The 13905-nt window shown below is 56.3% G+C and overlaps 1 protein-coding gene across 3 annotated transcripts in view; it reads left to right on the top strand.

Moving 5' to 3' along the window:
- The window catches only part of ADCY1 (adenylate cyclase 1), a gene marked incomplete at its 5' end in the record, with an annotated part of 434017 nt that overhangs the window by 55346 nt on the left and 364766 nt on the right, over positions 1–13905 (top strand). For all 3 annotated transcript variants that reach the window (XR_014266353.1, XM_082471511.1, XM_082471512.1), the window contains one exon: positions 6931–7058. Coding sequence is in view for 2 of the 3 variants with exons in the window: in XM_082471511.1 (XP_082327637.1) it covers positions 6931–7058 (128 nt within the window). The remainder of the gene's footprint in view (positions 1–6930; positions 7059–13905) is intronic.

Raw genomic sequence — 13905 nt, 5'->3', positions numbered from 1 at the left:
TGAATGGGACCCCTGAGTGCCGTGCAGAGGAAGATGTGGTTCCTCCATGTATCACCAGGGAGACATGTGTTCATAATTGGGTTCAGAAAGCAGCTGCCAGGTCCCTACTGTGTGCCAGCATTGTCCTAGGTGATAGGGATGCAGCATGAGTAAGTCAGATGTAAACCCTGCCCTCGAAGGTTTTAGAAAATTCACACAAGCACAAAGGTAGAGACAATAATGTAACACCCTTTCCCCAGGCTCCCACAACCCATCCTCGACAGTAACTAATGTCTGGCCAGTCTTGTTTGGTCTGCACTCTCCCCCCCAGATCCTGCCCATCACCGCACGGCACGCTTGCCTCCTTGGTGAGTAGCTCTTCCATTGAGCCCGTTACGGCCAGCACCACCTCAGCGCCCCTGTCGCACCCAGCTGCACTGACTGCAGTTACAGATTCCTGAGTCTGGCTCTGGGCTTGGTCACCCTGCTCGTCTCAGACACGTCTCTTCCTCAGAGCTGGTTTGTTCCAGTCGGGATTCACACGAGGTGGGCGCGTGTCTGGATTGTACCCTCGGGTTGGGTTATGGAGGTGACAGTCATGACACAGAGGCTGATGCCACAGAAGGATGCTCTATCACTCATGGTCCCCGAGAGGAGGGGACACACCAGGCCATCCAAGGTCACCGGGGACCACCGGGCGCCCAGGTTGGCAGAGGGGGCTGAGAGAGCAGGGCGGGGCTTTATTGGAGTTTCCACGGGAAGAGGCGACAAGCAGACGCAGGGCTGGACAGCGTGGATAGTGAGGGCTCTGGGCTGGCGGTGTTCCCCGCGGTCTGGTCCCCGCCCTGGTGATTAGGGTGGGGACAGTGGCCGGAGTGTGACAGCCTGCAGAGGAGATGTGGCCTCTGATCCGCCGGTGTGATAGGAACACGCCGTTGTTTGTCTCCAGGAATTAGCCAGCCCTGCGAGGTGCGGGCGGGTGGTCGTCGTACCCTGCCAGCGAGGCCCCCGAGACGTCAGACCTTCACAGGACACAGAAAACAAAAACCGGGATGAATACACACGTCGTATTCCGTGGCTATGCCAAGCGTTTCTTGGTTTTGGTTTTTCCTCGTTAACGCTCCTGCCCTTTGTGGCGGCTCAGCCCCAAGGCAGGGTGTGTCCCGTGCTTCTCCGGAACCAGCAGACCTTCTCTACCTGCCTTAGATCCTGGGCTCGCTCATTTGTGTTGACAGTCCTTCCCTGGAGCGCAGTGCGGTCCCCAGCGCCCCCGCCATCCGCTGGCCTCCTCCCTCCAGGGCGTGTGGATCTGAGGTTCCCGTGTTGTTACCCGTCTCCCACGACACTGCACCCGAGGGTCACAGCAGCTGCCTCGAAAACTTGGCCCATCAGTGTTCACTCTGGTTGACACAGTGGTCGTTTTCTGATCCTGTTGTTTCCTCTGCATTTATTAGCTTGTGGTTCTTTAAAAACGAAGAACATGTACTCGTCAGCTCTTTGGTTATCCTCAGTGGATGCTTGATTCTTTTCATTCCTTTATCAAGTTTCAGGACTAGAACCCTCCAAAGGGGTGAGACATGCGGTTGCCTCCTGCCTCCTCGTGACTCAGCCCATCCCCTCTGAGCACGGTCCTGCCTCACACACAGATGTGCCGTTTTCCAGAAGCCCTAGCTTCTTTCGTTGGGAAATGGTTTTTCCAGCCTGTAATCTGGGTGGTCTCTGGTCCTAGGACTTTACAGGAGACAGACATAGAAGATAGGTTTTAGAAGAAGAAAAACTCATGAATGAATTCTCAGTTCATATTGATAGTTCCAATTCACTTATCTTCACTCCTGTGATTCTTATATTTGTGTCCCTTTTCCTTTGATGCTGGAAACCCTAATGACAGTAATAGAATATTTTTGTTTCATCCTTTTATATACAGTTGATTCAAAATAGCATTACCGGGGCTTCCCTGGTGGCGCAGTGGTTGAGAATCCGCCTGCCAATGCAGGGGACACGGGTTCGAGCCCTGGTCCCGGAAGATCCCACATGCCGCGGAGCGGCTGGGCCCGTGAGCCACAATCACTGAGCCTGCGCGTCTGGAGCCTGTGCTCCGCAACAAGAGAGGCCGCGATAGTGAGAGGCCCGCGCACTGCGATGAAGAGTGGCCCCCACTTGCCACACCTGGAGAAAGCCCTCGCACAGAAACGAAGACCCAACACAGCCATAAATAAATAAATAAAAATTAAAAAAAAAAATAGCATTACCAATGTTATTCCCCACAATAAGACCATTGAATACAATCTAAGGTTTCTTTAGTGGTTTCTCTCGTTATCTTGCCCTTGAATTACATCCCACTAGATATACAGTCAAATACGTGTCTCCGTGTCACTTGTGAAACCACTTGTGAAACCACTTGTGAATTGTGCTACCAATGTGGTCACAGTTATTTCATTTTGGTTTTATTTTTAGGCATTGCTGTTCTAAATTTAGTTTTTCTTTTTTAAGTACATCAAATATTTGCACGGCTCTGTCCCACAGTGCAGACCCTGAGGCAAGACACGCGGAGAGAGGGCTGACCGCCCCCCACCATCGCCCCCCGCTCTGTGCAATTAGGCGTCTGTGCTCTGTTTGGGTTGCTCCTCCACTGTTCCTTTTGGATACCAGGAGCAGAAGTGTACATGTGACTATTTATTATTGGAGAGTGTGCCTCAGTGGGGCCTGTTGATGTCTCTTGGGCGTGGCTGAGGCTGGAGAGACTTCTGGTCCTGAGTTAAGGCGGCTGGTCTCTGCTGTAGGACAGATGTCTGTGCGTTCTTGGGTACCAGCTCAGTTGCTCCGGTGTGGTCCCTCCCTGTGGGCAGGAAGCCCTCGGAGCACAGGGTCCTCATCTCTTCCCTTCGCTTATATCCGTGGTCCTTGTTGCGGTGGATGGAGCACGTGGGACTCAGTAAAAGGAACTGCAGGAATGATCTGTGAAAATTGAAGTTGAAATGATTATGTGTCCTACTTTCCAGCGATAGCCGTGGTTTATATTTTGGTGCATTTCTGTTCAGCTTTGTGTGGACGCAGCAGGTTAAACACTGAGACAGCCACCTAGAAGGAACATTTTCTAAAATCTCTTATTTTGTTTTCCCACTGATGGCCCAGCGCCATGCAAAGTTAATATCACTTGGCCAGTTGGTTTTGGATGCTGTCACCTGGGGATCAGGTGCAGTCACTGGGTCATTTCAAACTCTCTCTCTGCACCTCCCCTCCCCCGGGGTGCCACCAGGTCTTGGGAGCTCCCCAGCCTTCCCAGAAGCCAGCTGCGGTGTGGGGTCCACATGATGGCCTCTGACCTCTCTGGACTCCGCTGTTTCAGAGCCGGCCTCAGAGGGGTTTGGGCATCTTACGGTTCTGGAGTTGCAGTGGCTCTTCCTGATCCCACTGAATTCTCTGCTTCTTCCCGGGTCCAGGGTTGGGCGGGCAGGGTCACAGAGCCCGGCGGGCAGGGTCACAGAGCCCTTGAGTGTGGGAGTCTCTGCCGTCCTCTCGGGCAGGGCCAGCCGGGTCCAGAGTTGACCAGCGGGCCTGCAGACCATACCTGGGAAGCAGAGGAGACCCTCCTGCCTGGATCCCCCGGCAGCCCCTGTGCTGCTCTGAGGGGGCTCTGTCCATCATGTCCTGTCACTTCTGTCCCTTACAAGCAAGCCCCGCCGGCCCTCCTCCTCCGTTTTCTTTCTTTGCTTTGGCTGGGAAACAGCTGTTCAGGTGTCACAAACGCTCCCTGAGGGGGAACTCCAGGCGCTGGCTTTCAGTATTTACAGGGAAGATGTTGTTATCTAAAACACCAGAAGCGATGGAAAAGATCGTTTTTTTGGTCTCTTAAGCTTGTTAACAAAAGTCGGGAGACTTGAGATTAAAAAACAAGGGGACGGGTGAGCACTTCACTTCCCCAGCCTGTTCTGAGCCCCGGAGGGACTGTCTCAGGATGGTCGCCAACGACACATTTGTCGCTGACGGGCTGTAATTATGCTCCTGTGTGTGTTGGCGGGTCCAGCGGAGGATGGCTGCTCTCTAGGAAGCTCTCCCCAGAACACGGTGGACCTCATCTACCTGTGAGCCCGCGGCTGGATGTCACTTGCTAGATGCCCCCGTCCTGACCTGCAGAGCAGCCGTGCCGGGCAGTAGGGGTCCCTCCTGAGGTTCGCCAGGGGCGCCACTTGCCTTCGTCAGAGTTGACACCTTGTTCTTCAGCACCTCCTGTCCTGAGGGGTCGGCCATCGGAGATCCCACCCAGCCCCACGGAGACTCCCTTTTCTGTGGTGGCCACTCTGTGTCAAATATGACAGTCGGGCTCATAGGGTAGCTGTTTGGGGGGCAGCCCCACCCACAGCCTCTGATTTCCCTTGAAATCTGATGGCACAACTGCCACGTACGACCTGCCCGTAGGACTTATGGCCCATTCACACATACACACACACACACGCGCGCACACCTGCCCGCTCAGTGGCCTTGTACCGAGCACCTTCCAGTCGTAGGGTCAGGCGTGCCGGGGACACGCAGAGATGAACAGAAGCCTGGGGTTATGGGGCCTGGAGGTGGCTGGGAGCTCTGCGGAGCCAAGCTGGGGGATGCAGGGATGTCCGCAGTCACCCACCCTCAACGTCCCCCGGAGATGCCGATGGGTGGGGACGCCTGTCATCCTCGAGGTCCCCAGAATCAGGGCTTGGTGAAATCTTCTGCAAGAATGCTGCCTGCGTGGGGTAGGTGCTGTCACTTGTGCGGGCTCCTCAGAGCGAGGGGTCTGGGTCACCAGATGGACAGCTGGGGGGGGTGCTGGACGAGTCGGGGATCGTGAGCTTTCCACCGAGGCTCTCTGCACCTGGGGAGGGTCGCGCCCCTGGCAGTGGACCCTCATCTCATCCTGGGCGCTCGGGTCTAGTGAAGGCAGCCCGAGTGTGAAGATGGGGAGCGGATGTATGGGGGGAGCTGCCCCTCGCTGGCCTGCACGGTGTGTCCTGGCAGTGACGGTGCGGACAGGTGAGGACGGACACTCTAGAGGTGCCAGAAGAGAGCCCGGGCTGCCTGCTAGCCTGGAGAAGCCTGGCCGGCTGCCTCCCAGGGGCTCTGTGGTGTGGACGTCTGCACCAGGCCCTGGGCTCCCAGGCTCTGTCATGGGACACGTCAGCCCCGGCACGGCCTGCCCGTGGGACGCCGGGAAACAAACCCCTTCTGCAGACCAGGAGGCTGGTGTCCTAATGGTTAAGTGGCCGCTCCTGGTCTCTTGAAGGATGAGTGGCCGGACCCTGGACCTCCCTGAGGCCAGCTCCCCATCCACAGGGGGAGCTTGTGGGGCTTAGGATGGGGAAGACGCAGTCACTGGGTTTTCCCAGAGACCACCTGACAGGTGGAAGTGACTGCTCTTCTCCTCTCCTTTGACCGACTGCCCCTACATTGAGGGAGGCCCAGGGCTGGGAGGAGCTGGGCACCCAGCCGTTCAGTGGCCTGGGCCGTCTCTCAGGAGAGCAGCAGGGTCGCTGGCCCTTGTTCCTCCCTGACCCTCTGCCCCGGTGGAAGAAGTGCGGGCCGTGTGTGAGCCCGTGGGTGGTGAGGGCTGAGAATTCTCATCCCAGGGCACTGTGTGAATTCACAGCATTTGAGAAAACCTGCAGGAGGTGGCTCATTTGTAAGAAACCAAAGAGCAGAATTAAATACAAGCTGTGTTCTCAGAGTAGGGTCGGCAGAGCTGTGGGCTTTAAAGGACCATCCGGGGGGCTGTCCATCCCGGGGGCTGGGAGGTCCGTCTCATCCACGGGCAGGCTGCGTGAGGCCGCTCTCCTTCACAGACGTGCACAAGCTCAGGAGACACGATGTCATGAATGGTAGAACAAAGCGTCCAGCTGTCTCCTGTCAAGACAGATACTGGAGACTTGCAAAAGTGAGAACGATGCCTTGCTTCTCATTTGTTTTTGTTTGGGGAAATGTCATAATATTTCAAACAGCGTGTTACTTATGTTAATATGTAATGGATTTGCTATTGTTACTGTAAATGCATTAACACATTTGAAAAAATCTCTCAGTTGTAGCTTCTTATGTGGTAATAGCCATAGCTGTAACCTACTTACATGAAAACTTTTTGTGAGGCCCTCAGTTATTTAGGGGGGGTTTGAAGGGATGTTGAAAACAAAATGTTCTAAAACTGCCGTTTTAATGCTGCCCTTGAAATAAAACTGACAGTCACCGTCATAATCATAGCTGACCGCAATGGACTGGTGCAGGAGTGGTGGTAGTAAGCGTCTGACATGTCTCTCTGTCCTCAACACGAGGGCGAGGTGGGCGCTGGCGTTCTCACCTTTGTGCAGGTGCGAGAGTAGACCTTCTGCAGTGTCGGATGACTCGCCGAGGTGTTCCCTGTGGGTGGTGAGGTCTGGGCTCGGGCCCCGGCTGCTGGTTCTCTGGGGAGAGCTGCTCACATGGCCTGTGGACCTTGACTCTGGGTTAAGCCACGGGCACTCAGATGCGTGCGGCCTCCCCTTCCCGGGCTGGCGAAGGAGTCTAGCATGTTCCAGAAGGGCCAATCACATGGTGATCCAAGGACGGGGACTGTACTAGCCCCTCTTGGGAGAGAAGGCCCCTCCTTGGGGAGAGGACCTGGCTCCCAGGCATGGGGTGACCTCCCCTCCTTGAAGGGCCTGTGGGGTTGGCCCGGTGATCTGAAGGGGGCAGGGGAGGCGGACCCCCGCGTGGGAAGAGGCTGAGTGCAGCTAGCGGGGACGGCGTGGGGTGCCCCAAGGCGACCCTAATCACAGCCATATAGGGGCCACCTGCCCTCCCGAGGCACCCTGCCCGTGGGAGAGCCGCCTGGGCCCTGGTCTAGGTCGGGCCTTGAGCTGAGCGGTCAGCGCACCTGGTGGTGGCAGAGGCGCAGGTGCTCGGGCGGCCCCAGGTGCGTCACTAACATGCCCTTTGCCCTCTCGCCCGAAGGAGAACCACTGCCGCCGCATCAAGATCCTGGGAGACTGCTACTACTGCGTGTCTGGCCTCACTCAGCCCAAGACTGACCACGCCCACTGCTGCGTGGAGATGGGCCTGGACATGATCGACACCATCACGTGAGTGCCCTGCCGTGCAGGCCTGCCTTGTCCTGGCCGGCATGTCCGAGGTGGATCACCTGTGCCGGGGCTGCAGAGACCCAGAGCCACGTGGCGAGGTGCTGGGTGGGGAAGTCCCGCCTGCTCTGTGCAGATCTGCCTCTGTGATCACCTTCTTTGCATTCTGTGGGGACTGCATTTCTTTGTCCACGGTGATCCGGGGTATTGCCAGCTATGCATTAGGCCAAAAGAAACGACCCTTCGAGCTTAGCCGGATAAGATGTTCAAGGAGTCGATTGCGGGAAAGGGTTGGCTCAAATCTGGCCGCATTCCTGTTGACAAGGAATCACATGTGCTTGTCCACGTGGGCGGGTGACCAGGTGTCAGGTGCTGTCTGTGGAGAGAGGGCTGGATGGAGCAGGTGAGTATTTCTGGAACACTGGGGGCCTGGCCTGCTCCGTTCTTAGCCGCCCTCATCTCCTCATGGTCCTCGTCCGGGGGTGAGGAGGTAGGGAGCCTTCCGTCTAGTTAAGGACGGTGTGGAGCTGGGAGGTTGAGCTGGTGGACGGAGCTTAGAGCCACGTTCCAGCTTCTCGACAGCCTGGAGAGATGGCTTCGGCTCAGTGAGATGGGGTTACCAGGGCCTGGTGTGATTTCACACTTGGGAGCAGAGAAGTAATAGCACAAGAATGGAACGAGATGGGATGCACAGAGGGCTCAACTGCACAGTCCTTGCGAGGCCGACTGCGGGTTCCACACACCTGCACACTGTGCGCAGAAGCACGGCGCTCAGCACCTCGCCGGCGTGCTCGGCCTGGTACCCCGCTTCTCAGGAGCCAGGAGCTGTGTGTCAGCATTGCCTGGGCCAGTCGAATCCCTGAGGCCTGCTCTGCCCGGAGAGCCAGTGGCAGCTGGTCTGGGCTGTGGTCTAGGGTTGAGGATGGAAAAGCCCCCCACCCCCACAGGTGATTTCAATACGCAGCCCCTGCTCTGGAGGAAAGAAGCTGAACTGGAGAAGAGGCTGGTTGTTGACCGGCCTGCTCTTTGGGGAGGCCAGAGGTGGCCCTGGGTCGCGGGCACAGCGCCGTGGGTGACCAGGAAGCAGAAGAGGCTGCGGTGCCGAGATGTCCCTTGCCAGGGCCACAGAGAGGTCTGCTGCAGGCCTGGGGACCTCTGAGTGGACAGAGGAAAGCCAAAGGCAGGAGGGATGGTTGGCAAGGTAATGAGATTCCTGAAGCATCCCGTGCGGACGCCGTGCGTGGTGATGCAGATGCTCAGGTTCGGGGGATGCGCGAGTCCCACCGTAGGGGTGTCGGGCCACTGTTGTCAGCTCCCTCTTCGGGCGGACGCTTTGCGGGAAGCACATCCACCAGCGTCGCTCGCTTCAGAAAACAGGGCAATCCATTCCGACCCTTGTGAGTGCAGGACCGACTTGTGTGGGTCAAGCGCTTGCTGCCGCCGGACAGAGAGGAGCTGAATAAGGAATCTGTAAAAACCGAGGGAGAAATCTCTGCAAGGGCAGGAGCAGGCAGGCGTGCAGCCAGACCGGCTCTGACCTTGTGTGAGACCGGAGGGGTCGAGGGTCTTCTCCTTGGCCAAGAAGTGAGGAATGATCTTCTTTCCACTTGGTAGAAAGTTCATTTCTATGGGGAAAACAGATGGAAAGATTTTCCATGCTCCGTGTAAAAGACCGAGCGAAGAATGCAGCCTTGAATGTGGAGTCCCAGGGCTCTTACCCCCTCCCAGTGGAGTGGCCGTGCCCGAGGCCCCCCGGGCTCCTGCTCTGGGGAATCTGGCCCCCATATGCCCTCAACACCCAAATCAGATCCTCCTCTCAAACTTGTGGACCTCATTAAGGTGTGCAATATGCTCTTAAAAAAAAACACCACATGTTAATTGTTGGTGTGATTTTTAATAATAATTTAAAGTCATATATATATTCCTGGTTTTGGCCAGATGGCAGCTGCTTGTGGGAGAAATGGAGATAGAGTGGGAAGAGCCTTACATGCCCAGCAAGTGTGGTGACTGGCTTGGTCTTGACCCTGCAGAGCTGTGACCCTGGCTCTCAGTTTCCCCATCTGTAAAATGGGAGTGATGGCTTCATGACATCCGGGGCTCTGAGCGAGGTTGGATTGGCAGAGACCAGGGCAGTGGGACCAACCTCATGGCCACGTCCAAGCCCTGCGTCCTGGTGGTCAGGGGCTAGTCCTTGACCTTGAAGGTTCTGGGGAGGTTTCTCCAGGACTCCTGGTGGTGTCATGCTGCTTGGACCTATGTCTTTGACCCTAAGTTCTGCAGCCCCTCCCAGGGTACCCAGGCCTGATCCTGCTCCCCCCCACCAGTGGGTGTGCTGCCCACGTGAGATCTGTGCCTCTACCCTTTCCTGCACCCCAGTGCCAGCTTCCCTCTGTCAGGCCTTGAATATTAGGTCAGACCCAAGGAAACTGCTCCTCTGCAGCCAAGTCTGGTACAAGAACACTTCCTAGAGTCCAAGCCATCAGTCCCCAGATGCGGCTGTTCCTGAGTGGGCTGGGGGCTTCCTGCCCGAGGAAGCAGACAGGCCCCCTGGGTTCCTGGCTCCCCATCCTTGAGGTGATGCTTTGGTTTCCTTGCATCCCTGATTTTCTCTGCTGCGACATGCAGAAACCGTGTTTGCATCTCTGAGCTGTTGTGGGAATTAAATGGGATCCCAGGTTAAATGGGCTGGCACGGAAGATGCTGGGTCCCCAGCCACTGCGGTCCTCAATTCATTAACCCCCAGAAAAGGGAGCCAGCTCAGAGATGAGCCAGCTGGGCTGCTGCTGTCCCTCCCTTGGGCTCCAAAGCATCAGGACTCTGTGCACTTACAGGAATGGGGTTTGTCCACTCCACGGGGAGCACCTTGCCCATCACAGGCATTAGCAAATCACGAATCAGACCTCCAAACGTGCAGGGTACCATTTTGCTAAAAACTTCATCCAGACGTGGCTTTGCTTGTGGTCTGGGTAATTTTGGTTCACTATGTTGAGTTAAGTAGAAGTAAATGACATGTGCTCTTCCTTCCCTGACCCGTCTTTGAGCTGGTAAGGCCAGCTTGCCTGTGCTCAGGTCATGGGTAGACCCGATGTGCCCAGGCTGGAGCAGCCCAAGGCTGGAGGTCGAATGAGAAGAGATGACCGAGTGACAAAAGTCATTTCTGATTGTTCTGGAGGCCTGGTCCTCCCCCTCCTTCAGTTTTCTCAGTTCTTGGCAAACGCTCTTCAGTGAGACAGGTTTTGGGTTTTTTTTTTTTCTGTTTTTCATACAATTTTTTTTTAACTCATTGCGGTGGCTTCTCTTGTTGTGGAGCACGGGCTCTAGGTGCACGGGCTTCAGTAGTTGTGGCTCGCGGGCTCAGTAGTTGTGGTGCACGGGCTCTAGAGCGCAGGCTCAGTAGTTGTGGAGCACGGGCTTAGTTGCTCCGCGGTATGTGGGATCTTCCCGGACCAGGGCTCGAACCTGTGTCCCCTGCATTGGCAGGCGGATTCTCAACCACTGTGCCACCAGGGAAGTCCGACAATTTTTAAATTGTAGTATAGTTGATTTACAATGTTATGTTAGTTTCAGGTGTACAGCAAAGCGATTCAGTTACACATATATATGTATATCTATTCTTTTTCAGACTTCTTCCCCTTTCAGGTTATTACAAGATATTGAGTATGGTTCCCCATGCTGTACAGTAGGTCCTTGTTGGTTATCTAGAGTGAGACAGTTCTTGAGGCAGGATTTATCTACAAGTGACTGTCCAGCTCACTGCACATCTGCTGTTCCCGCAATTGAGAACCTGCTGGAAGGGATGACAGACGGGGCAAATTGGTGGAGTGTCCTGGGCTGCACAGGTTGGGTGGAGGCTGGCAAAGGCCCTGCACACTGGGGGCAGGAAGGCCTCCTTGAGGAAGGTTGGACGTGGGTCCCAGAAGTCCCCCTGCCCTTTGCCCTTCCACGACTGCAGAAGTAGAAATGCTTAAAATGCACAAAAACATCTTTTGCAGGTTTACTTATTTACATTTCCCAAACTCACTTCTTTTTGTGAACTAAAACAAATTTTTTTTTAAACCTTAGTTTTCTTGTTTCAGTACCTTTAACTGGCAGTTGGCAAACGAATGAAAAAAGAGTTAAAATTGAAAAGAACACATTCAAAGTGTATACAACTAAATAGGTAGTGAAGATATGTGAACAGTCAGACTTCCACAAAACCTTTATTGTAAATTCGTGGCACGCAGACTTCTGAGGTTATCAAAGCTGAACACCAGGATGCCCGGGACCCTGTGTAGACGTATCTGGTTCTACGGTCTGGCCTGGCCCCCTGAATACGGAGGACAGTGAGGCCGGGCTCGAGGGCCAGCTGGGAAGGCAGCGTCTCGGCACGCCTCTGGGGCCCGCGTGTGCCATGGTTCTGGGGGACAGGCCCTCGGTGGGTGAAGTGAGCAGTTACAGGCAGAACTGCTCCTGGTTAGAAGACAGGCTGGGATGGGGGGGAGGTTTGAGTGGAGGCCGCTCGGGGCGGGGGGCCGTGGCAGGGGCTTCTGTGGTCTGGCTGGCAGGAAGCCCTGCCGGGCAGTGGGCGAACGGTCTGCAAGTGGAAGTCAGGGCAGGGCTGGTGGGCTGGGTCCAGTGAGCCTCACGCATCCTGTGTCATTACTGACAAACGGGGTTACCCCGGCCCCCCCCCCGTGCTCCTCCTCACACTCTGTCCTCGACCCTGCCCCCCAGGTCCTGTCCCTTCCTGGTCACAGCCTCCAGGTTTTGATCTGAGGACAGGACGTTGGCATTGAGCCAGGCTGGGGAGGTGGAGCTTTGGGGACCCAGCCCGAGGTGCACCCCGGGTATAAGTGTTCGCCTCTTTAACGCTGCTACTCCTGTTATGATGGTGAATAAATCGTGGACCGTTAGTAAGGGCATCATGCATCAATAACCTGCTAGGAGGAGATCATGGGATAGTTCCAGAGTCTCTGGGGATGCTAGGCTGTTTCGGCCCAGCCTTCCCGCGGGGTGGCCCAGCTCTGTCCTCTCTTCTGCAGCACGGAACAGGCTCCTTTGCTGTCAGAGGCACGTGAGCCAAGGCTTCAGGACTTTCCTTCTCTGTCGCCCTCTTTGCGATGTTGTGGACTTAAGTTGTGTCCTGGTGACATTCATTTTGTTCCAGATGAAGATTCCCAGTCTCTTTATTTCATCATCATTTGAAACCCCTCATCTTTCTTCAGTCTTAAATTAAGGGGTTTTTTTTTGGAGGGCAGCGAGCTGGCGGTGGTCAGGAGCTGTGTGGGCGAGGGGAACTGAACTCTCATTCCACACCGTTTACTCATGAGGGTCCAGGACCGGGTGTTACAACAGGCCCTGGGAACCTAGTGGCCAGGACCCCTTGTGGATGGGCCTCGAGTCAGCAGGCGGCAGGCCCGTCCAGGCACAGATGACTTCCAGGTACCGAGCATGGAGGCAGGCTCACGCGCAGTGACCACCAGGTGGGATGGGGCTAGTCAGGACACTGTGGCCGCAGGTGGGCTGTGGAAGCTAAGCCAGGGCAGGAGTTGTCAGCTACCACCTTCCTTCTCCCTTGGGCTGACACCAAACCCAAGGGGCCAGTGGCGGGCGCTGTGGCCGGAATGCATCTGTCCAGCGGCTAAGCCCTGTTACAGCTTGCAGCCGTTGGGGGTGGGGTAGGTGGGAAGTCCCAGCCTCCTGGGACAAGGCACAGGTGAGGAATGACCTGGGGCAGCCCCTCCCAGGATGCTTGCAACCCACTCTCCGGGAGGGCCCTAGGATGTCCACCAAGCCTCTGGTCAGTGGAGTCAGCCCAGCCCTGTGGCCATGTGGATGCAGTAGTCTCCTCTGATGGAGCCTGGCCCAGCTATCATAGCAGAAGCAGAGTGACAAGGGTCTGGGCAGGGACGGGGGTGAGTTTGCTGTGGTGAAGGATCTGGGAGGGCTTCCTGGAGGCAGCATCTGGGCTGGGCGTATGTTATGTTTGAACAGGGTGGGATGCACATGAATCAGCCCTGAGTCTTGGAGCAGGAGTGAGATTTTGCCCACAGGCTCGGGGCACCTGCTGTATTGGGGGGGCAGGTCTACATGTGGTTGGACTACAGGGCACCTGCTGTTGGGAGGGGACGGAGGGTGGGTAGTCCATGTCGGGCTGCCCGAGGGTGGTGGCAGTGTGGCCCTGTGTGCCTTTGGTCTCCCAGTCTCCCTTCCCTCTCACAGCCGACGACCTAATCCTGGGGCCGCCGTGTCCCCGAGCCTCAGCTCCATCTTCCTGCCCTTCTTGCTATGGAACGTCTCCACCGACCGGAGAGCCCCATCCAACACACCTGCCGGTCGGGGCCACCTTTGGACCCGCCCAGGGTGGGGAGGGCCGGGGGTGCCGTGGCTGACCCCCTCCCCGCCCTCACGGCTTCCTTGCAGTTCTGTCCCTTGGAGCACACCTGCCAGGCCCGATAATGCTTCCTCAACAACATGCTTCAGACTTTTTAAAGATTAAGTAATCTCTCGCTTTCGGGGAGAAGTGGAAAATCCAGAAAAGTGGCATCAGAGGGCCTCCTCACGGCCGCGGTGCGTCCCCTGCGCTCTGGCTGTGTGATCACAGGCCCTTTGTGTACTTTCTGCATCTCACTTCCCCGTGGGCCTCGTGGGGCTGGAGAAACCATACGGGGCGTCCTCGTGTCCCCCGAGGGGATTTCTGAGCGCAGCCCGCCTACATGACTGCCGTGAATCTCTCTCCAAGGAACTTTTAAAGCCACCTCCTGTTTCTTCTCACGAGTGCTTCCGGTGATGCTGTCCCCGCCTCCGAGGGTGGTCTCGCCTGGGACCCTCAGGGCTTCATGCCAACCCTTTCCTCAGCCGGGGCTGAGCC

Source organism: Balaenoptera physalus (assembly GCF_965194825.1).
Source record: "Balaenoptera physalus genome assembly, chromosome: 8".
NCBI classification, from domain to species: Eukaryota; Metazoa; Chordata; class Mammalia; order Artiodactyla; family Balaenopteridae; genus Balaenoptera; species Balaenoptera physalus.
Note: the sequence above shows the minus strand (reverse complement) of the source record. Positions and strands in the feature narration are given on the sequence as shown.